The sequence below is a fragment of the Lasioglossum baleicum genome, chromosome 20 (assembly GCF_051020765.1).
Source record: "Lasioglossum baleicum chromosome 20, iyLasBale1, whole genome shotgun sequence".
In the NCBI taxonomy this organism is placed as follows: domain Eukaryota; kingdom Metazoa; phylum Arthropoda; class Insecta; order Hymenoptera; family Halictidae; genus Lasioglossum; species Lasioglossum baleicum.
The window spans coordinates 6,663,118-6,688,531 of record NC_134948.1 but is presented as its reverse complement, the minus strand read 5'-3'; the positions used below and the strand labels follow the sequence as shown (position 1 = coordinate 6,688,531).

General features: G+C 40.7%; 1 protein-coding gene across 3 annotated transcripts in view; it reads right to left on the bottom strand.

Moving 5' to 3' along the window:
• Positions 1 to 25,414, bottom strand: part of Stet (stem cell tumor) — a 578,556-nt gene that overhangs the window by 34,978 nt on the left and 518,164 nt on the right. For all 3 annotated transcript variants that reach the window (XM_076444038.1, XM_076444039.1, XM_076444037.1), the window contains one exon: positions 12,570 to 12,712. In XM_076444038.1, coding sequence (XP_076300153.1) covers positions 12,570 to 12,712 — 143 coding nt within the window. The remainder of the gene's footprint in view (positions 1 to 12,569; positions 12,713 to 25,414) is intronic.

Sequence of the window (25,414 nt, the reverse complement as noted above, 5' to 3'; positions counted from 1 at the left end):
AACTACTCCGCAAAATTAAATAAACAATTTCTCATCTTCTGCGGTCCTGTGGAATATTCTTCAGGGATTTCTGCACCTTTTCCTTGCAAAATCGTTGGATAGCTAAATTGTTTTTATTATAAAAATAAAATGTTGGAAGAATAAAAATTGTCTTTATCCATTTGGAAATGTGTAAATTCAGGTAATTGTTTTTATCCATTCGAAAATGTGTAAATTCAAGTAATTGTTTTCATCCATTTGAAAATATGTGTAAATTCAAGTAATTGTTTTCATCCATTCGAAAATGTGTAAATTCAAGTAATTCTTTTTGTCCATTTGAAAATGTGTAAATCCAAATAATTCTTTTTATCCTTTTGAAAATGTGTAAATTCAAGTAATTCTTTTTATCCATTTGAAAATGTGTAAATTCAAGTAATTGTTTTTATCTATTTGAAAATGTGTAAATGCAGGTAATTGTTTTTACCCATTTGAAAATGTGTAAATTCAAATAATTCTTTTCATTAATTTAAAAAAATGTGTAAATTCAAGTAATTGTTTTCATCTATTTGAAAATGTGTAAATCCAAATAATTCTTCTTATCCACTTGAAAATGTGTAAACTCAAATATTTAAATCGCGAGCGTCCCCATAAAAGTCACTGAAAGTCGCACAGCAATTTATCCAATAATACAGAACTTGTTAATGGTAAGACATTATGAGAACAACGTAATAAAACAACAAGAAAGATAATTAAATTCCTAGCTAGTTTCTGTAGCGCGCACTTAAACCAAACAATTTCAATGTCGCAGAAAGATGGACACTATCGACAGCAACTCGACATTGCACGCGCAATTCGTCTCGCGCCGCGCCGTGAACCGAGATTAGGTTAGAAGCGTAAACGAACGAGAAAATAAAGAGGACGGGAATAAAGTTTATTCACGTCGCGAATATTTCGGGAGGCAGCCGAAGAGACGTATTCGAGTCCCTGTCTGGGGACAATTTGCAAATGCGAAAGACGGAAAGGGGGAGGGGAGGGGGAAGGTGCGCGAGAATCGATTCGCGGGAGTGTGTAATTCTCGAAATGGATCGTCGCAAAAAATGGAGTCTCCTGGAGGCACTTCCGTTTCGAGGACGTTGGTAGGGAAAAACGATAAGATAGAGGGAATGTCTCCTGGCCCCCCCTTAGCGTCGCGCTTAACATCTCCCGTATCCATGGAGGGCCGACAATCCGGTGTAATTCGTCCGCGAAGACAACGTTGAAGGACTAGTCTAATTGCTGCTCAATTAACCGGCAACTGTCTGAACCTCCCTTCCCCCCCTTTGCGTCTCTCTGTGCTCGTATGGCGGGGATTCGAATTTCCCGCCAGTGCGCGCGAATTTTGACAAGTAAAATTGCATGCCAACAATTGAATGAGTCACGGTTCTTTTTAATGTTAATTTGGAGAATTAATTTACTACAAATATTTTTATATAAATATAGCAATACTGAAAAAATGTCTTGGTTCAGTACAAGTTTCAATAAATTAAAGATAAACATACAACCTCCTCCATTGGAATTTAAATAAATTCTCGAATCTCGATGTTTAATCAAATATTGCCCTCCCAAGGAAACATATTCGCGATTCCAAGGAATGGATAAATACAAAAATGTATAATACGAAAATAAATATAATTCAAAGCTCGTTCTCCAAAAATTCGAGACACCGCATGATCAGATGGTCCCCAGACGTACTCTCTCGCATAAAACGGCGCGATAACAACGATAAAAACCAGCCCGAGAATCACGAGACATTTTTCGCATTAATAACCAGAATCGTTTGATAACGTTTCGAAAGGGAGAACCGGCCAGGGGGTTGCTGATAAGGGATACTCGATGGCGTATAGGTACTGTGAACGTACCTTTTTACGTTACTGCGAAATTATGCGCAATGGATAGACCGTGTCTTGTCGCTGCTCTTATCGAGCCACCGATGCTCCACCAATAAAATAATCGCGGCCATCTTGAAACCGAACTGTTCAAAAATTATATTCGAACAAAATGTTCACCCATTATAATATACAGGGTGATTCACGCGGTTATGTCAATCGGTTTCTCCTAGCTGGAGGCATAGCAGTCATATGAAGGTCGTTGACATTTTTTCAAAAAAAACCTTGTTAGCTGTGAATTTTTGGTCACACGCTCGCAGTACTTTTTTATGTGCAATAACGAGGAGAATCGATGTGTATAAAAGAAATGTAGGTGTCCATTTAAAAAAATGTCAATGACCTTCACGTGACCCGCCTCCAGCTAGGGAGAAACGATCGCTACCATCTTGTAGCCCTTCCTTTTTTCCTAACTTTAACCATAACAAAGAGATATAGCTTGTTATAATTGTGCAAGTCACCTTCTGTATAATAATAATAATATTAATGTGGAATTCTGCACGTTCGAAACTGAACTGTAAAACAAAATAAACCGAGATAGTACTAGGGAAGTATCGAGGATCAGTCGAACTGAAAATTTCGCGAACAAGCGTCGGAATACTTTTGACAGTAAAAAGTTGCAGCGCTGTTGCGCGCGTATGTGTGCGAGCACGCGAGCGCACGCTGGTTTTCCGGAAGAAAAGAGCTAACCGGGCTGAAAGGAGCCGGGCAAACGGAACTATTTCCGTTTCCATTAGTTCGGATTACAGCCCCGAAATGTTTAACGCGATTCGAGAGTTGTTCGGAAAATTGTTTTCGAAACGTTTCACGGTTCCGCGGGAAACACGAGGCGCTTTCTCGCTGCTCCGGTGAACTTGGATTTGCCTTGCAACGTGCCTCGAATGGACGGAATTGTTTATGGGCGCACAATCCAGAGTGGATCTCCCTTGGCGGAAGCCGGCTTTTGATCTTTTTGTTTGCGATAACACCTTCAGTTCTACGCCCACCACATGGAATAATTAATTCTATTTAATTTCCCCCCTCTACGCCGCCGCATCCCCCCACCTCTCTCGGTTCGGACGTTGTTTGATTGAGCCCACGCCTGAAATTACGCCCGCAAGGAACGCGAAATTCCTATTTAGATGAACATCGCTCGCGCCGCTGATATACAAATGTATTTAATGCTGTTTTTTCAGCGGGCGAATCCGACCGACGCTAATTGTTTCCGCTGTTGCGAATTTTGACGGGAACTCCAAATTTGCACTTCAATTTTCCAGGTTTTCCCGAGAAACAGAAATCGGTCTGGGTTGAATGCCTGTGGAGATTTTCATAAATACTTTGTATTGTTTTTCTGTAACCTTGTGTCGACCTCGAGTCCTCCATTTTCGAATCTTTGAATTTCTCAGATCTGAAATTGGATCTGACAGATTTTCTAAATATTTGTTGCGGTCCCTACTTCAATTATTATTGATACTTGGAGATTTTTATAAATATTCTGTATCGTTTTTCTGTAACCTTGTCTCGACCTTGAGTCCTCCATTTCCGAATTTTTTAATTTCTCTGAAAGGATCTGAAAAAATTCCGAGATTATTGTTGCGGTGCCTAATTGAATTATTGATGCCTGGAGATTTTTATAAATATTTTGTATTGTTTTTCTGTAACCTTGTCTCGACCTTGAGACCTCCATTTTCGAATTTTTTAAATTTCTGAACTCTGAAAGGATCTGGAAAAACTCGGAGATAATTGTTGCGGTGCCTAGTTCAATTATTGATACTCGGGACGCATTCATCGGCTTTCGAAAAGAATTCCAGCCCGACGCCAAAGGACGTCATCGGTCCTCCACGCGTCCCGTGGGTTCGCCGGGAGCAAGGGCGCCGTGAGAAAGGTGCAAGTCGAGAAAAATCGAGACAATCGCGGTAATTGCAGGAAGTGAACGCGGCACACGGTCGGGTCAGACAATGGTATCGCAGCGTTCGCGAAAATAGGAGAGCCCGGTATGCCGGTGCGGTACGGTATCCTCGAAAAGATGTTTCCGTGCCACGTCCGCGGACAGGAACGGAACGAGTAGCGAGCTGTGTGGGTGGCGAAACGTCCGAGGAACGTTCCTCGTACAACGGAATTAGCGCCAAGATCGGATCATCGCCCGCCATCCAATCGCAGTGGCGAAGTCAGTCGCAATTCCGGGAAAATGGAAACGCGAAATCGACTTCGAGCGTCACTCATTCCGCCAATTCACTCGTTCACTCGTACCGTCTTCGCCATTCACTCATTCACTCAAATCATAACAATTTTTTAACTTTTGATCAACCTAAAAATTGTACAGGGTGTATAAAATATAATGGTCAAAGCGGTGAATCTACACCTCTGGATCGGTGGACATTTGTCAAAGAAACTAGGACGGATGACCATTTCTTTTTATACATCTTGTACATTCAATGTTAATTTTGAAATTTCAAATTTGATTTTTGTATTGAATTTTTTGGCTCGATTGGTTCACACGAATGTTGTTTCAGTCAAAGCTTGCACTTTCATTTTTGAAATTTCGAATTTAATTTTTAAATTGAATTTATTTACAGAATTGGTGCATAACAATCTTATTTCAGTCACGAATATTAGTTATATCAGTCAATATTAATTTCGAAATTTCTGATCGACTTTTAAGGTTGAACTTATTACATCATTTTTACCATTTTTACCTATAATTTTTAATTTCTTGAAAGTGTCCGCCAAAGTCAGAATTTTTGCCAATTGCAAAGGGAGGGGCAGATCAAATTACCCTGGCCGCCTGGCGAAAAAAGCTCGCGAAAGTCGTTTCGAAACGAAGCCCAGTCGTCATCCCCTGGAACGCTTTAGAACCCGCCATAAATTCGAGCCGATCGCTCCACAGTCTATTTCGCGAGCGTTCCCGCACGTTTCTCGCCGATCCTTTGTATTCGCTTATAAAAATGCAATTGGCCGGAGAGCGGCCGCACGGTTCTAAACAAATTTCCCCGGGAAGAATTGATTCGGAGCAGAAGTTGCCGCGGGTTTCCCCGTCGAGGAAAAAGGGGAATCGACATCGGCGGGTACACAAGGACTCGATTTAAATAACGGCGTCCATCTTGCAAATATGCGAGCGCGGATCCTTCGTCACCGATGCAAGGGACCATTATGCATGCCCGACGAGCGGAACCATTATGCCGCGGCCGACTCGCCTAATGTCGTATAAATGCAGAAAAGAAGGCCTCATCCTTGATGCGACACGTGCGCGACGAACTTCTGCTTGTTCCGCGGAACAATTGCATTTTACATGGGACTCCGTCGGGAGAGTTTCATCGAACCATATCTGGGCATCTGTTGGAAAAATTCCACCAATTAGAAACTCGAACGGACTCTCTGATCCATTAGTAATCTTCGAATAATCGTCTAGAGATCTTAAAAATCAACTTTCCAAGCTAATTGGTATTTTTTTTAGTCGGTAACTTATACTTACTCTTCGATATTCTTATAGAGCGTGAAAAGACGAATCCAACCAGTACCATGACCATACTGTTTCGATCATTCGTTCCTGATATATCTGCATCCGAAAACATGAAGTATTAAAGAAAAAATGCTCAGACACAAATATCTCGAGATAAAATGATCGGAATGATATGATCATGGTACTCGGTGGATTCGTCTTGTCATGCTCTATAAAAATATCGAAGAAAACAATATAAGCTACCGACTGGAATAAAACATTTTGTAAAAAAAAATCTTTCAGACACGGATATCTTTAGAATGAGTGATCGGAATGGTATGGTCATGGTACTCGTTGGATTCGCCTTTCCATGCTCTAGAAAAATATCGAAGAAAAAATATATGACGTCGTTCAATAAAAAATCTAATAAGTTTAATAACAGTGTAACTTTGTCCTAGGATACTCGTACTACGTACTAACGTGTTCATCAATAAATTGAGCGAGCTAATAAAAAGAGAAAAGCGAAGGGGGTGGAGATGTGTGAAAGGCTTCAAGTTAAACGTAGAACAATAGAAGCGAGGTGATTAGTATTATCGAGCCGATCGCGCGGAGAACGGTGGAATCGGTTCGTTATTGGACCCGCGAAACGCTGAGACATCAAGCTCGACAAACTGGTCCCACGGTTCGTACGATAAGTAAGAAGTTTTCGGGGTGTAATTAACAACTGGAAAGTAGTTAGAACGGCTGACAACCTTACCCGCGTCTGCGGAACATTCGAGTCAACTTGCTGAAACTACACCTTTATTCTGACGTTCCTCGATCGGCCATTACTCCGCGTGGACTTCGAGCAAACGTGTCCCTCTTGTGATCAATAGACTGGGGACTTCCATGCAAGAGAAAAATCACAGGAGCTACACAGACATGTGCATATTACATTTCTTAATTATACAGTTGAAAACATTACAACGATTTTTAAATCCTTTAAATATTTCTCCTTCTTTGTGTTGGACCCATTCGCTTTTGTCATTCATATTTTTATACAGGGTCATCCGTTTTTAAACGGCCAAACGTTAACCAGCTGTAGAGGACCCCACATGGAACAACTTTTAGCCCTATCATTTTTTTCTTGTTTCGGCCTTGATTTCCAGATAATTGCAAAAAACCATCATTTTTTTGAGTTTACATAAAATTAAATATCTCAGGACTCCGATGATGAATCTTGATGGTTTTTCCTTTGTTTAGTTTAAAATAAGTAGGGGCATCTTTTTCATTAAATAAACTTTTTTGTATTACCTTCGGATCATGGTTTTTTTTGGTGTCGGGCACACCGCTACTTTCCAACTTATTTCTTTCAGGTTCCACGGTGTGCCCCACGCCAAAAAAACCATGATCCGAAGGTCATACAAAAAAGTTTATTCAATAAAAAAGATGCCCCTACTTATTTTAAACTAAACAAAGGAAAAACCATCAAGATTCATCATTGGAGTCCTGAGATATTTAATTTTATGTAAACTCAAAAAATGATGGTTTTTTGCAATTATCTGGAAATCAAGGCCGAAACAAAAAAAAAATGATAGGGGTAAAAGTGTGTTCCATTTGGGGTCCTCTACAGCTGGTTAACGTTCGGCCGTTTAAAAACGGATGACCCTGTACATTCATGGGGAAAAAGGTAAGACGTGAGACAGTAGGGAGATAAAAAATATTTCAGAGTAATATTACGTTATTGTCAACTCAAAGTATCCGCCATCATTGTAAATAGCCTTGCGCTATAGGTGAACGTCCTCGTCCCCACTCTACCTTCCCCTTCCGTCGCGGCCCGGTCACGTGACTTTCTCCCCTCGATTCGTGCTCCCTCCCCTCAACTGTCGACTCTGGTTCTACCTCCCCGGATTAGCGAAACGATACGAAATCGAACGAAATCGGCCGACGCGAAATTATTTCGACTACGTCTCGCTAATCCGAGGAGGTTGAACGAACTTTCACCCGTCTCGTTCCGTAAGAGTCACGACCTTCGCGACTCCTCTTTCCGATCCTCTTATTTTTTCTCTCTCTTTCTGTCTCTCTTCTCGCTGCTTGCACACCGACGTGCCTTTTTCCCTTTTCTCTTTTCCCGCGGACGGTGTGCGGGGGGTGGAAAGGCCGGAACGATAGAACGAGGCCGGTAGAGAGAAGTTTTCAGCAGCGAAGCTCTCTAAATTATTCATGGAAACGCCAGATAAGGCGACCATTTTCCCTACGTGCGTATGGAAACGGTGATAAGAGTGACCCGACGTTTTCCCATAGACCGTGTGCTCTCCCACTCACTCGGTCGCTTGCTCGTACCCGCGCGCACACTTTCTTCCATCCCTTTCTTCTTTCTCTTTGTTCCATCGCCACCGCTCCCCTATCCTTCTCCAGCCGTTATCAGTCTTCCGTGAAAGTAGTTTTCTTGTTGCCGAAAGGATACTGTAGCGTGCCCGGTTATTAATGCGATGAGTCGTATTTCTTTTGCCCTCCTCGGATCGATCGCTTTTCGAACTCTCGCTCTCCGAACGCTTAACCTTTTATCTGACGCCCCTCAATACCCCTCGCATTCGAAATTCCATCCCTCATTCTTTAAATTCAGATGTTCCCTCGGATTTTTAGCTCTGGTTCGTTCGTTTCTTGAAATTTCAATGCTTTCTCGTTGGATACGAAGTTTTTGTACATCGACCTCTTGTGTTTTATAAATTATAATTTTGAGTTCCGTGACACGTCCTCGTGTCGCAGTTAGCGATTCAAGTGTGACAACATGTAAAGCAGATTTGAGGAAACCCACAAAGGTAGAAACAGAGAAGCCTACAGAGGTGTATGTAGAAGTAGACATAATCTAGCAATCCTAAGCAAAGATGCACAATAGTGAGTGCATGAGAAGGTTCAAGATGGCGTCGAATTGGCGCCTATAGTGACATGATTTGAGACAGCGTTTCCCAAATAAGCCTTGTAAAATTTCCTAGAGATTTCATCTTAAAGGGGAAACAATGAAAATGATAAATACTGAAAATTGAGTATAGTATAAAAATAGTAAATGATAAAAATTGAGTAGAATGAATAGTGAACAGTAAAAATTGAGTGCCCTGAACAGTAAACGGTAAAAATAGTAAACAACAATGAACAGTAATAATTTAAATAGTAAAATTGAGTATAGTATAAAAATAGTAAAAATTTAAAAAAATGAGTAGAATGAATAGTGAACAGTAAAAATTGAGTGCCCTGAACAGTAAACGGTAAAAATAGTAAACAACTATGAACAGTAATAATTTAAATAGTAAAATTGAGTATAGTATAAAAATAGTAAAAATTTAAAAAAAAGAGTAGAATGAATAGTGAACAGTAAAAATTGAGTGCCCTGAACAGTAAACGGTAAAAATAGTAAACAACAATGAACAGTAATAATTTAAATAGTAAAATTGAGTATATGTAGTATAAAAATAGTAAAAAAAAAATGGAGTAGAATGAATAGTGAACAGTAAAAATTGAGTGCCCTGAACAGTAAACGGTAAAAATAGAAAACAACAATTAACAGTAATAATTTAAATAGTAAAATTGAGTATAGTATAAAAATAGTAAATAAAAAAAATTGAGTAGAATGAATAGTGAACAGTAAAAATTGAGTGCCCTGAACACTAAACGGTAAAAATAGTAAACAACAATGAACAGTAATAATTTAAATAGTAAAATTGAGTATAGTATAAAAATAGTAAAAATAAAAAAAATTGAGTAGAATGAATAGCGAACAGTAAAAATTGAGTGCTCTGAACAGTATATGGTAAAAATACTAAACAACAAAATGAACAGTAATAATTTATAAATAGTAAAACAAAAAACGAACAGTGAAAATATCGAATAATAATAATAATAATGATGATGATTGAGTAGACCGATCAGTAAATAAATGAGGTTACAAGCACAATAATTTGTAATTTTGTTAAATCGGATATTCGTGTGGGTGTTCCTGACAAGCGAGCAGTAATTCTAAAGCGAAAAATAATTTGAAAATCTTCCGCGGGAAGCCCGCAACACGAAAATTGTGATGCTGATAAAGCTTCGTGGGGATTGTAAAGCGCGTTGAGCTGGATAAAAAACATTTTTTTCATTCCGCCGCCGCGGAAGTTCACCGTGAAAGGGTGAAATCATCCCTTAAAAATTTTCGCGTTTTCACGGTTCTCGGATGCAACTTTGTAACCGTACGAGGTAAAGCATCGCGAACAAAAATTACTCACTCCTTTACAGTCGGCCGCGTTTCCATAAGAAAAACTTTCCACGATGCTTCATTTTAAAGTAACTCGGTTTACTCGCCTGTTCTTGAAGTTGCAAAAATGTGGAATGATGGCTGTTTACTACTTTCTTGTTTATCACTCATAATATTTAATTTTTATTATTTGTACTATTTATGCTACTCAATTTTTTTTATTAACTGTATTTTAATTATTTAATTATTATTAATTATTTAATTTTTTATTAACAATTATTTTTATTAGTTTAATGTTAACGAACATATGCTTAACAGATGCAGTATAAAAAATATACTACGTTTCTCAAAAAATAAAAACGTCCTCAACATCTGATCAAAGAACTAAATTTTGGGGAACTCCCTTATTCAAAATGTCGGATCCCCCCACGCTGTAACCCCCACACAAAAATGGCCGCAAATAAATATATTTCTCCCAACCCCACGATCTAAGACGTACCACCGGACCCTATGGTAATAACAGCGATCACTATAAATCCGCAATACACCTAAATAAATTTCAGCACCCTTCGACCCCCACCCTTCAGAGTGAGGGTGGAGGAACGGTGATAAAACAAGAGCTGGAGAGAATGGTATGGGTAAAAAGTTCGTCGAGACAGTTCTTTAGGAAAAATAGCCGATGGCGTAGACATTGGAGGGGGTGGAAAAGCGGGGATGAAAAGGGGGAAAAGGGGTGGAAGAAACCGTATTTTCCGGCGTGGGACCCGGTCGCGTGCCAGGACATTTACGTAATTCTGTTCGACTGGTGGAACGATGGTTGAATTCGATTCGATTCGATTCGCGTCGGTCGCAGGGAGATTGCAACGTGATTCGCACAAGGGGTGGAGGGGCGTAAAAGGGTGGGGAGGGGGGTTGCAAAGCGAAATTAGCATCAAGGATTAACGCGGCCCAGTTGTATCGAGTGCGTTCATGCCGTAGACCGGGAGCCAATCGCGAAATTTTAAAATCATTGATATTTTTTCGTCGAAACCATACATTTTCTCTTGCATATTTTTATAGAGCATAGAAAGACGAATCCAACGAGTACCATGACCGTACCATTTCGATCATCCAATTTCGAGATAATTGCATTTCAAAGATTTGAAAAAAAATGTTCAATTTTTCAGACACGGATATCTCGAGAATGGATGATCGAAACGGTAGAGTCATTATAGTCGTTGGATTCGTCTTTTCATGCTCTGCAAAGATTTCTAAGAATATATGTTTAAGGTCACGATTTACACAAATGCCGGTGACTTTGGGGTCTCGTTAAAAAATGATCAGGAGAAAATACATATAATTCTGTTCGACTATAGCGGAACAATGGTTGAATTCGATTCGATCCTCGTCGGTCAATGGGAGATCCCAACGTGATTTGCGAAAGGGGGAAGGTGCAAAAGAGAGGGGTGGGGTTGGAAAGCGAAATTAGCGTCAAGGATTAACGCGGCAGTTGCATCGAGTGCATTCACGCCGTGGGCCGGGGCCAATCGAGAAAAGTGGTCGGCGAAATGTGCAATCTGTCACGCGTGGCCATTTTTTTTTTTTTTGCGGCACGCGAGCCGAATTTTAAATCGCGAACTTCCTTTCACCCGCCATTTTATGCCATTTTTATGGGTGGGGCGTCATCACGGTTTAATCGCGGCCACGGGGTTTTTCACTTCTCAATAAATTCAATTGAGACGGAATTTGTTTGGGATCAACGTTCGACTATTGTCTAGATTTCGATTCTGGATTTTTGGGTTTGAATGGTGCATTGAAATTGTTGGGAGACTGGAGGGCTGCTGCATTTTTAAGAGGCTTTTGTGTTTTTGATTTAGGAAATTATTTAGTTTGTAAATGCAAGCTTTTGTGATTTAATCTTTAATTTTGTATTTTTTAAATATAATACTTCATTTTATTTTTCTATTTCAGTTTCGAGTCTCAACGTTTGGATTTAGTGTTCAACCTTTATGAACTCTTTTAGAATCCGATTTTGCAGTCGAATTTTTAAAATTTAATCCCCATTTTTCAAATAAAATAAACGTCTCGTCGATCGTGTATCGAGTAAATAATTTCACCTTTTAATAAACAGCTATAACAACACAACTCGCAAAAACGTCGTCATTAAGGATCAGTAATCGACGTTTCAAACATTTCAAATTGGGATTTATACGCTAAAACTGTCGATATATCACTCATAAATTTCAATTCTCGTGTATTCCGAAATTCATCGCGTTTCGTTTCGCAACACGCGAGTATAACAAACATACACACACGTAGGCATAACATTGAAAAAGTATTGGCGCAGCTTATGAAGCTTGTAAAAACAGAGCTCCGTCACCAATTCTGCCATAAATAATTCTACATGCTCGCGTTCTCTTTTCCGACGTACACTGGGCGCGATTGCAAATTAATATTAATTGCTTTTTACGGAAATTATTTACCAATGCGTCTCCGCAAACGTTTATTTTCCGTTTTCAGATTATTCGAAAAATTTTACGTTCAAATAAACCGTAAAAACTGTGCTTTTTAATAATATACCTATCCCTTTCCAAAAAGCAAATTACATGTTTTTTATCTATTCGATTTTATTTTGTCCTGTCTTGTTTCCTTTATTTTTAAATGATGTTCAAACATTTGCTTTATTTGCTGTTGTTTGAAAAAGGATGATGTAAGAGCATTCTTTAATAAAATTTTTATATTCTGTTTTTTTTTTCTTGGATATTGTTGTAGAGTATGAACATACGAATCCAACGAGTCTAATGACCATAATGTTACAATCATTCAGCTTTGAGATATCCGTGCGTGAAACGTAAGATACAGACCTAACCTATACACTACCTTTCAGATACGAACATCTCGAAACTGAATAATCGTTACAATATGGTCATTATACTCGTTGGACTCGTCTTTTCAAGCTCTACAACGAAATCAAAGAAAAACGCAAGACTTCGTTAAAAAAATATTTCGAGGAATCCATGGAGTGGATTAAACTTCAACGTAATTCAAAGTTAGTACTCACCCAGCATGAAGGAACATATAGAACGCGAACCTCCAGAGCTCGAGACGTTTGTCCGGTCTGTAAATGAAGACACTATCGATTGGTACCGGACCCGACGGATTCACTTCTCCCATCGCCACTGTGTAATAAGTGAAGAAACCCAGCTGGAACAAACGGAAAACCAACAATTATTAACGCAATTCATGCAGTTTACAATTTCTTAGAGTACAAGCAAATTCCTAAATGAATTGATACGACGATGCCATTCACCTAAAATTAAATATAAATTAAACTATCAGTAATTAGGTACACCGGTAGCTTATATGTATGTGTATTGGACATGTATATTTAATAGAATGCGGATATCTTACACGAGAGTAGCACTCGGTCAGACACACATCGGTAAAGAGTCCGCCAATAGGGACGCAGTGAAGTAAATGCAAATTAAAAAAAATATATAAAAAATCTTTTCAAAAACCACGCTTATATTAAGATGCACTAAAAAGGAGCAAATAATTTTTTTAGGCATTAGTGACTATAAATAAAAGCGTCTTCATGGGCGCTCCACGCTTTTATTTATAGTCACTATTGTCTAAAAAAATTATTTTCTCCTTTTCAGTGCATTCTAACATGTTTTTAAAAAGTTTCTTTTATATATGTTTTTATTTTCTGCTATTTAGTCTTTTTTAAAAGGAACGCAAGATATGGTAATACTGGTATGAAATAGTAAGATATATAGAAACGCGAGATAAAATGAGGGGATGACTCCGAGAGACGACGTCTCTTGATGGAGTCCGAAATTGTCCGAAATGGAACTGAATGAACGGAACACCACACTGACTGAGCTCCTTCGGTGCGAAATTGGTCAGTGGAGTGGGGATGAGTCGGAGTGGGAACGGGTAGTGGAGTAGGGAGCGCTGGCGCGCGGAGTGGGGATCGCTGAGCGTGATGACGTACTACCCAGCATCGCGCGGCGAGGTGTAACCATTAATATTAAAATTTTTTGTTCTCCTGAACGCACAGTTTTTTTAAAAATTTGTTTTTTAGTATTGTATTGTCATCCAGTTCTGAGCTATGTTTAAAGTTTCAAGTCTCTAGCTCATCGAGAAGTGATTTAAAATTCGATTACAAGATTTGACGCATACAACAACGACAACGGCAAGCTAATATAAGCGTGGTAATAAAAATAAACATGGCGCCACTGTTAAATAGACGACCCCTTTACTGCCTCCCTATTGGCGGACCCTTTATATTCTAACATAAACAAATGAAATAAATGAAAACATTGCGATGCTGTTGATATTGAGGCATCTAGGGTTGTCAGCGATCAGGCTGGAGTTAATTCGGATTTCCAGCGAAAAAAATGTTGAAACTCTATCGTTCCATAGTATTTCCGAGTGGCGGTAACGGGGCTGGGACCGTAATAAGGTACGCGAGTGACAGACGGCATGGTTGGGACGTTTATTACGTCATAATGATCCGGACTTCCGGGTTTCCGAGTGAATGTAAGTGACGGCGGGGGTGAGAGAGGAAGTGAGAGCCAGGGAGAAAGGGGGATCGGGGTTCGGTGGTTGTGCGTGCAGCATTACGGCAGTGGTTGAGCGTGAATGGTCAATATAAATCAGGCTTTGTAATATCGTGTCGACGCCGCTGCGCCGGCGACGCTTAGGCATATTGTTTCTGAAAACCAGAGGAACGCCGTGCTCCCCGGGCGCTGTTGTTTTCAACGTAGAGCAGCAATTATATTGATCATTTTCATATCGAAACCACTGAGAATTGAACGTGATATACAGTATAGTTACATGTAGAGTTGTGCACAGATGTTATTCTTCCAGTTCTTACCGCTGGCGAAGAGGGTAGAGCGCGTGGACAAAAGTTGCTGGAACTTCGTTGTTCCTGATAATTTTTTTAATGAAACTTCCACAGAAATGTCCGCGACTCTTTTGCGATTAAAATGATACCAAACACGATGCGATTCGGACCGTATTTGTTTCGTTTAATACGCGATATAGTGGAGAACCTCTGCCATCCGAACTGTGAGTATTGTCGATGAAAACACAAAATGTGCGGGTACATTATTTGCACTAAAATTATAAAGAGTAGGATTCAATTCCGATGTCCGTTTCTTTGTGTGTAAAGATCTACAGGCACTCTGACAGAACCGTGACATCAAGGACACAGCCATAACTAGGGATTGCAATCCCGCGATGCGGGATCCCGCGTCATTAGTCCAGTCAACGAAAAGTCGTAGAGGGAAATGGAAGGAACACAATTTTTAATTTTGGGACTTTGTTTGGACTAGTTAGGAGGTAAACATACTAAAAGTCCCCACTCCTAGGAGGTGAGCGGGGTGCAGGGGGCACGTAGAAAATCCCCTTTTTCGGTCTTCCGCTTATATCTCGGAAACTATGCGTCCTAGCGATAAGACCATTCCATACAAAATTAAAGCTGACAACATGTGCCACGGGATTGATTCGATTCGGTTTTTCGCTATCTCGCATAGTTTCCGAGATATCCGCGCTCGAAGTTCACTTCACAAATAAGGCAAAAATTTCTTTTTCACAATTAGTGAACTTTGAGCGCGGATATCTCGGAAACTATGCGAGATAGCGAAAAACTGAATCGAATCAATCCTGTGGCACATGTTGTCAGCTTTAATTTTGTATGCAATGGTCTTATCGCTAGGACGCATAGTTTCCGAGATATAAGCGGAAAACCGAAAAAAGGGATCTTCTACGTGCCCCCTGCACCCCGCTCACCTCCTAGGAGTGGGGACTTTTAGTATGTTTACCTCCTAACTAGTCCAAACAAAGTCCCAAAGTTGAAAATTGTGTTCCTTCCATTTCCCTCTACGACTTTTCGTTGACTGGACTAATGACACGGGATCCCGCATCGCGGGATTGCAATCCGTAGCCATAACCTAGTATGAATCCCTGTTTACAGAAGCGGTCCCCTTTTAGGCTTCAATCAGCCTAGCACTTTTTAATGCCAGATGGTATCTCGATAATTAGGGGTGCTGGGTAACATTAGCCAACTTATCGGGCGGCGTTTCGTTATTATCCTGGTCGCGGTACATCTTTCAATTAAGCCCCTTTAATTGCTAGCTAGCTGCCTTGCGGGTGTAGGGTGTGCAGGTCCTTTAATTCCGAGGAGCGCGTGACTGTCATGGCAGCGTTCCTTTGTGCTAATGGAACAGAGAAATTCGCGGGACCGTGCTGCTCCACGTTGGCTACTACCCTGACGATAGAGAGGGAGGAGAGAGAGAGAAAGAGAGGGCGGGGAGAGGGAGAGAAGAGGTAGTCGCCGTGCACAGAGAAGAGAGGCGTGTCTTTCATCCCCGTTTGAAAAAGGAGGGGTGGCCGGGTTAACGGATGGCAAGAAATGAAAACGGAGAGTCAAAGATAAATAACGGGAGAAAGAATCAAACGACGACGACGACGTCGACGGAGGCAACGGCGACGATAGAAAACGAAGAGCCGTGGAACGCAAAGGAGGACGAGGGATATAGAGCGAACGTTTAAAGACAGACGTCTACCGGGCTGGCTAGGGACGCGAAAGAGTTCAGTAATTCTGCGCAACGTCGCATAAATACAGAGCTGCCGGGCTCTGAGGATCGAAGATGCTACCGAGAGATAGTCCTTCGTGACTTGGGAAAGAGGAGTGCTCCGGTGTACGTGTGTGTGTGTGTGTGTGTAAGTTAGGAGGATGGGACAGGTGGAGTTTTGAGGGTTGGCAGGCTGGTGTAGGGTTTGCCAAAGAACTTGTAGATATTGTATCGTTTCGAGGGATACTTGAGAACCTTTGCTGTCCAGCCTGCTTTTGATAAATCTGGATTGTTCAGGGTGAACCTAACCTAGACCTAGATAGTTCAATTGTGTATTAGTTTATGGATGTTTGCTTTAATTTTAAGTTTGGTTCTTAATACTGATTAATGAACTGTGCGAAATGCTTTCAGAAGAAAGACTTAGATGGTTCAGAACGAACCTAGAATGAATCTAGGATGTAACCAGGTGGCTTAGGATGATCCTATAGAGCAAACCTAGGTGGTTCATGACAAACTTGAATTGTTTAGGATGAACCGCAGGATGAACCCAACTGAACCGGGAAAGAGGAGTGCACCGGCGTACGCGTGTGTGTAAGTTAGGAGGATGGGACAGGTGGAGTTTTGAGGGTTGGCAGGCTAGCGTAGGGTTTGCCAAAGAACTTGTAGATATCGTATCGTTTCGAGGAATACTTGAGAACCTTTGCTGTCCAGCCTGCTTTTGGTAAATCTGGATTGTTCAGGGTGAACCTAACCTAGACCTAGATAGTTCAATTTTGTATTAGTTTATGGATGTTTGCCTTAATTTTAAGTTTGGTTCTTAATACTGATTAATGAACTGTTCGAAATGCTTTAAAAAAAAAGACTTAGATGGTTCAGAACGAAGCTAGAATGAATCTAGGATGTAACCAGGTGGCTTAGGATGAACCTACATATAGAACAAACCTAGGTGATTCACGACAAACTTGGATTGTTTAGGATGAACCGTAGGATGAACTGTAGGAGAAACCGCAGGATGAAGCCAACTGAATAGCCAACTGAGTAAAGAGGATGAGATAGGTGGAATTTTGAGGGTTGGTAAAAAAAAGAAAAATTGAGAACCTTTGTTGTCCAGGCTGCTTTTTGTCAGAGTAATCCTCTCTTGTCGATTGATGATGCTTGGGGATTTTGAACACTTGTGTACTCTGAGGGCCCCAGGATAGAGGACCATGCATTGATGTTACCACTTGCTGAGACTCTTTTGACGCTGGGTGAAGATCGTGGTGGTCGATGGACTGTTTCTTCGCGATATGTAAAAGAGAGCTTTTTGGACGTGTAGCTTAGCAACCGGTGGCTCAAGATAGTTCAAATTGCGTATGTAGCTGATGATACAATTTTTCCGAGCACTCTCAAAAAACATGAAATCAAAACTATTTGATGCGCCATCTCCTGGCAGCACGCCCCGCTTGCCACTCATTCGTTCCTGAATTACGGAAACACGAATCGACAAATCGCCTAGAAATTTTGCATGCATCTACCCTAATAGCTGGTATTACCATACGAACTCGAATCAGTTTCCCAAATTATAATCACACCAGCGCAATTGCATTTAATCACATGCTCCGTCCTATAACAACATTAGCAAGTTTCCACGCATTGCCCACGAATATCCCCGCACATCTCGAACACGTCGACCACGACGAACATAGAATTTTTCCCTAGTCCGGCAACGTTTTAACAATTATTTGAAGAAAAAAAACGTTCGTTGTTCTAACTCGACACTGTCGAAAGTTCTGCGCGATTTCGTCGGGGAAAAAGTGACCCAAACGTTCTCGGTTATGTCGACTGTGAACAACATGCAAATGATCGCGCTTGACTTAATACGCGAAGGAGGAAAGAGGCGTCGTCGTCTATACGTATATTCCCCGATGCGAGTGTTCTCTGGGAAAGTGCAGCCACACTGCACCGGCGTGCAGCTCGTATAATGCACATCGATGCACGATGCGTCGGAGCGCGTTGGACACGATACCGGGGACCGCTATTCACTAGGATAGCTATTATGTGGGAGAGAGCATGCTGTAAGAACCGTCTAGGCAATCGTCATCGGCTCAAGGAATGAATGCAAGTCTGTATGTGCTACCGTTAGCCGAAGGTGGATACGTCTTTGCGATGCACACGGTGTCCTACGGGCGCATCGGGCAAATAATTCCACGGTACACCGATGGGAAACCTATTTGTCATCCAACGTTCATGTATAACTGATTCGTGATCGTGATTGGTTCGATTGTACACTGTATTTTAGTGTACCATTGAATTTTGCATTTTTCCTTCCATATTCTTGTAGAGCATGAAAAGGCGAATCCAACGAGTACCATGATCATACCATTCCGATTACTTATTCTAAAGATATCCGTGTCTGAAAGATTTGTTTTACAAAATGTTTTATTGTAGTCGGCAGCTTATATTGTTTTCTTCGATATTCCTGTAGAGCATGAAAAGACGAATCCAACGAGTACCATGACCATACCATTCCGATTACTTATTCTAAAGATATCCGTGTCTGAAAGATTTGTTTTACAAAATGTTTTATTGTAGTCGGTAGCTTATATTGTTTTCTTCGATATTCCTGTAGAGCATGAAAAGACGAATCCAACGAGTACCATGACCATACCATTCCGATTACTTATTCTAAAGATATCCGTGTCTGAAAGATTTGTTTTACAAAATGTTTTATTGTAGTCGGTAGCTTATATTGTTTTCTTCGATATTCTTGTAGAGCATGAAAAGACGAATCCAACGAGTACCATGAACGAGTATCATTCCGATCATTTTATCCCGAGATATTTGTGTCTGAAAATTTGTTTTTTTAATACTTCATGTTTTCGGATACAGATATATCGGGAACGAATGATCGAAATGGTGTGATCATTGTACTCGTTGGATTCGTCTTTTCATGCTCTATGGGAATATCGACAAATTCCATTAAAAATAATAATATAGAATTATATCTCCCTTCGCTCAATTCACATTGAGATCCACCCAATTTCCGAGCAGAATGATTTTTCCTCTTTCGAAGGGAAAAATCTGGCTGCATGGGCGGCTGGCTAAGTGGGTAAAGGGTTGAACAACAGCCGCACAAAGAAAGAAGAAAAAGCCTACGCGGAATATGAGCAGCACCCCTTATTAAGGTCCATTAGCCAGTGTTTTGTGTAATTGCTTCATTTTTTCCCCGCGGGACGAGCACCAGTGGGCAGGCTCTTAGAAGGCTTGGGGGACTTTCCAGAATTTTTTTCAGAATTGAAGAGCATGGCCAGCCGAATTCTGGGACGACGCAACCCTCGTGGAGACTGTTCTTTTACGTTCTTCTTTCTTTTTGTCATTTTCCATTCTCTCTTTCCCACGATGAACGATAATGGTGTAACGACGCCACCACGCGTTCCAGGATTATGCCCTGGTCCTCTTGTAACGAGGATGCATACGCGTACGTGATTCCATGGAAATGCGAGATACTGCCAGTGTCGGATTTTTGCACCGGAGAATGTCGTCATCGCGAATTACGCTGACACATGTGGGTGTCATTCATTTTGTTGTTAGCATCCCATATTGACATTGTCACAACAGTATTAGCACAGTATATAGTTGCTTTTTTTATATGATTTTAAAAGACGAATCCAACGAGTATAATGATTATACCATTTCGATTATTTAGTCTCGAGATATTTGTGTCTGAAAGGTAAAATTGGAAATGGTCATTTAAAAAAATTTCCTTCACACACAAATATCTCGAGATTAGATGATCGTAACAGTACGGTCATTATAACATTTCGATTATTTAGTCTCGAGATATTTGTGTCTGAAAGGTAAAACTGAAAATGGTCATTTAAAAAAAATTTCCTTCAGACACAAATATCTCGAGATTGGATGATCGTAACTGTACGGTCATTATACTCGTTGAATTCGTCTTTTTATGCTCTACAGGCACATCGAAAGTAAAATGTATGATCCATATAAAAAATATTTTTGATGAAGAAAATTCATTCCATCATTATTACGTATGCCTCGAAACAGTATAACTTCGACCTCTATATAGAAAGAATGCGTTCACGGAAGTTTTTGCAGAAATATTTCTAATATGCTTTCCCATGGTATTTTTATTTACGTAATTTCGAAATATTAATTAAGCGTAGAAATCGCCGGTCGTTCACACAAGTTTTCTGTAAACCGTGATACAGTATACGCGATTGCCGAGCTGCAAATATGAAACCTTTCCAATGAATAAATCAACGAGTCGCTGTGCATCAGTAAATATAGGATGAGAACGAATTAAACTCATGAAATTACATGAAGCTATAATTAAGTCCATAAAAAGAGCTGCTAGAATTAATCGCCGCAGCACAATTGCAAGCGATATTAATATTAAATATTTATATAATCGTTCGATGGGTTTCTCCTTTGACCTTCGGTGCACGGTTCTGCAATTTTTAAAAAGCGAAACCATTGTAACCAGATTTTTATGTTTGACGTCACTAATTATTTTAATGTACGACATATATCTTCTTACCCAGTCTTTAAAATATGACTAATATAAATAATCTTCATACATTAAAGAGCAGTATTTAATATTTATTGAACTACTATCGATTGTTAAAATTATCAGAATCTTCCAATGTCTCCAAACAAATTTTTATGATGTACTACATAAATCCAGCACAACCCAATTGTTAATTTAATTACACTTCAATGTACTAATAGCCAGCGTTAATTAATTATAATACCGCGCCAGTATCACCTGCATTTCGCGGCCAACGGAAGCGTACCCGAAGTATTATCCGTCACACACGAGCCCCAAATAAATCATGCTCGCAGGAATAATGCACACTCCCGGAGTCTTTACGGGCAGTTCGTTTGCATGCTCTTTCAATTTTCGCGGAAAATTTTCATCACCGCGAATGAGCCGCAGTGATATCAGCGTATCATAGCGGCGACAGGTGAACGACGCCGTACCTTTGGGAAGTTATTATCTCTTTGTGATTTTCGAGTACCAATGTTAATCCCCGGGACCGTAACGCTTCTTTCTCCTCGGAATTAATTAACTCCCGCCTCGAGCCCATCACTACATTGTCCGGTCGGGTTTTGCCGTCATTTGATTCGCGATGGAATAATACATTTTTGCGTTCTCTTCGCTGCATCTTTGGCACAAATACGAAATCCATTAACTCTGCCTTACTCACTGTTATTTTGACAGAAAATGAAATAGATACTGTGTTTTTCCTTTGATATTATCGTAGATCGCGAAAAAGCCAATCCAACGAGTATAATGACGATACCGTTTCGATCATTCACTCTAGAGATATTTGTGACTGAAAAAATTGAATATTTAAAAAAAGATATTTCAGACACAAATATCTCTGGATTGAATTATCGAAATGGTACGGTCATGGTACTCGTTGGATTCGTCTTTTCAAGCTCTATAACAACATCGAAGAAAATATCCAAGAATACGTCGTAAAAAAATACCGATGACTTTGAAATTTCGTCTAGAAGTGATTTCAGGCGATTCTATTCAACTGATACACACCACGTTCTCTATCTGACGATAATTACAAGTATCCAGGGTTGTAAGGGAATCGAATCCCGGCTCTGTTTCCGCGAACCGAAGATAATCGACTAGCCAGGCTCCATCGCGAATTTCCGACCTTGGGTTACCTGTCCCCATATATTCCCGAGCACATCCAATTCATCTCGACGAGAGTGTGAACGTCATCGCCGTTGTCGTCGGCGGTTGTCGACGACAAAAAGCCTCTTTCACGCTCCCAGGATCTCGCGCCATCTTTCTCGGCTTAGCTGCTTTTTGCAAACTATAGTCGCCGGCGGCGCGCCGCGCCAGGAGAAAACGGATGAAGTTCGATAATGCGAGAACTTCCGTAGCTCAGCACGGAGTGGAGAGCAGCCCCTCTCTGTACATATGTATATTCTTCGTATTATACATAATATACACTACTTGCACCAACGTATCCCCCCCGCTCTGACAATAGTTATTTATTCCTGGATTTGTTATTTATTATTGTATGATATCATGTTATACATTATATTCTAAATATACATTTAGAATATTTAAGTTATTATCATACTACGTTTATTATTTATTATTTATTATTGACACACGCACACATGTTATTTATTCAGGATGACCCTAACCCAAAAATAGATGGTTGAGGATGAAGCTAGATGGTTCAGGATGCATCTAAATAGATGGTTCAGGATGCACCTAAATAGATGGTTCAGGATGAACATATAGATTGTTCAGGATGTACATAGATCATTGAGGATGATCGTAGATGGTTCATGATGATCGTAGATGGTTCAGGATGAACATATAGATTGTTCAGGATGTACCTAGATCATTGAGGATGATCGTAGATGGTTCAGGATGAACATATAGATTGTTCAGGATGTACCTAGATCATTGAGGATGATCGTAGATGGTTCATGATGATCGTAGATGGTTCATGATGATCGTAGATGGTTCGTGATGATCGTAGATGGTTCCTGAGGATCGTAGATGGTTCATGATGATCGTAGATGGTTTATGAGGATCGTAAATGGTTGAGGATGATCGTAGATGGTTCATGAGGATCGTAAATCGTTCAGGATAATCGTAGATGATTCATGAGGATCGTAAATGGTTCAGGATAATCGTAGATGGTTCATGATGATCGTAGATTGTTCCTGAGGATCGTAAATGGTTGAGGATGATCGTAGATGGTTGAGGATGATCGTAGATGGTTGATGAGGATCGTAAATGGTTGAGGATGATCATAGATGGTTGAGGATGGTCATAGATGGTTCATGATGATCGTAGATGGTTTATGAGGATCGCAAATGGTTGAGGATGATCGTAAATGGTTGAGGATGATCGTAGATGGTTGAGGATGATCGTATATGGCTCATGATGATCGTAGATGGTTCATGATGATCGTAGATGGTTCATGATGATCGTAGATGGTTTATGAGGATCGTAGATGGTTCATGATAATCGTAGATGGTTCATGATGATCGTAGATGGTTCATGATGATCGTAGATGGTTTATGATGATCGTAGATGGTTTATGAGGATCGTAAATGGTTGAAGATGATCGTAAATGGTTGAGGATGATCGTAGATGGTTGAGGATGATCGTAGATGGCTCATGATGATCGTAGATGGCTCATGATGATCGTAGATGGTTCATGATGATCGTAGATGGTTCATGATGATCGTAGATGGTTCATGATGATCGTAGATGGTTTATGAGGATCGTAAATGGTTGAGGATGATCGTAGATGGTTGAGTTTGATCGTAGAGAGTTCAGGATGTACCCAGAGACTCTTCGGGATCATCTCAGAAACAGTTTCGAAGGTCCGTTGCTCGCAATTCCTCGTTTTCCTCAGTCGGAAATCTGTATACTATTTCCGTCAGCGGAGTCCGCTCGCATTAATCAGCTGGCGAAGGCAGACACGCACGGTTGGCAGTGACGTGACTGGTCATAAATCGTCGGTTCGAGAGCAAACGCGATTACACGGCGACGATTATCGGGAGATTCCCCGACATCGGCGCGCTCCTCAGGCCGCATCCATCGCCCGCCGCGATCCTATAAATGCATAAATCCTGCTAATACCCCACATCCGCACCCTAGACGCACACGCTGACGAAGGAGAAATCCTGGAGGCCGTGGCCGAAATATATCGTTGGGATCGACGGGCCGAACGAGAATATTATTCCCGCGAACGGGATTTTCGCGGCGCTTCCGCTTCGGCTTCCTGAGAACCGCTCGCCATTTTTTTTCTCGGCTGAGGACCTCTAAAATGGTAGGATACTTCACCGAGTATATCTTCGAACACTCAATTTTGATAGAGAAAGTGGATGTTTCAGAGTTCGAATAGTAGAGGTTGGACTATATCGCGTATTACACAGGTAAATATTATTCGAATTGCATCGTGATCGGTATCATTCTAAACGGGAAAGTTTAAGGAACATGCTTGTGAAAGTCCCATTAAAAAATGATTATAGGGTCATTCCATGCCGAATCGATCACTTTTTGCCGTGCGCTCGACTCGCCTCTACCGGAAACGGAGGTACACGGCGTCCTTTACCAGCTCAATGTAATGCCAATTTTAAAGATACCATCTTGTTCAAGGGCTCATTTTAAAGGGGAAACTTCAAGGAATATAACCATATTTTTTTCAAAATTTAAATCACTCGGCCCCATCATCGAAAAAAAAACGCGAAAGAAGAATTTGTTTAAATTTTTCGACATTATAAAGTTGATTGTCGAGGTTGAGAAAATTATTTTGTAATAGCCCAATCCTTTCCGAATAAAACAAAAAAAAATTTAGCTCAATCGGACCAGCCGTTCTTGAGATAATAATTCGTAAGTGAGGCCCGTTTGCGCCGAAATGGGCAAAAATTGAAAACTTTGAAGGCCTGCCATTTCTAAAAAAATTCGAAACCGGCAAAATGATGACTTAAACCCCCCCTAATTTCGCATGGACTACAACATATTTCAGTTAGAACAAAATCGGCGATGGTGCCTGCAAAAAGTGATCGATTCGGCATGGAATGACGCTATGTATAGACAGAGAAGTTGTGGCACTGAATTAGTATTGTCTCGCCGGTACCTTCAATTTATTCGCTATTCTTTGGCACGTTTTACGCTTGTGATGAGAGATTAATCTATTGTGTAAGTTAAAAGTGTTAACCAGGACGCATTTAAAGATCATATGAACTATTTATAGCTGCACAGTCCTCGCTAGAAGCTAGAACAGGCTGAAAGAAGAAGCAAAGCACTAGACCCCTATCTCGTGCCAACTGTCATGTAAATGGAAAATCCAGTGCATCAATTTATTAATCTGCATATTCTCCAAGGACTCTCAGGTTCCAAGAGTCTCGCGGAAGCTTATGGTTGATGTCTCCGGCGCGATACGTAGGAGGAATTTCGGGATTGGTCGTTCGAGCGCTTCCTTTTCCCGATAGAGGACGTTTGCCTTTGAGCAATTGAAAATTGAAGGCGGAGCACCGAGCAGCCGGCAAACGAGATTGCCTTGTTTGCAAATCTACGCCGTCGTTGACATTATTTTCCCTCGTCGAACAACATCTCTCAGCAGAGGCGACGGACAAATTGGGGATAATCAACGCAAACGCGCCGACAAAAGCGAAGGGAACTCCGAGACACCGGCCGACGTGAAAAATACATTTTCCCGTCGCGTCGGACCGGTTTTATTTCCGCGAGCCAGAAGACTCTCTGCCGCGATCCCCATCCTCCCGCGATTTGGTCTTAAAATTCAGTTCCAACACGGTAAAACGAAGA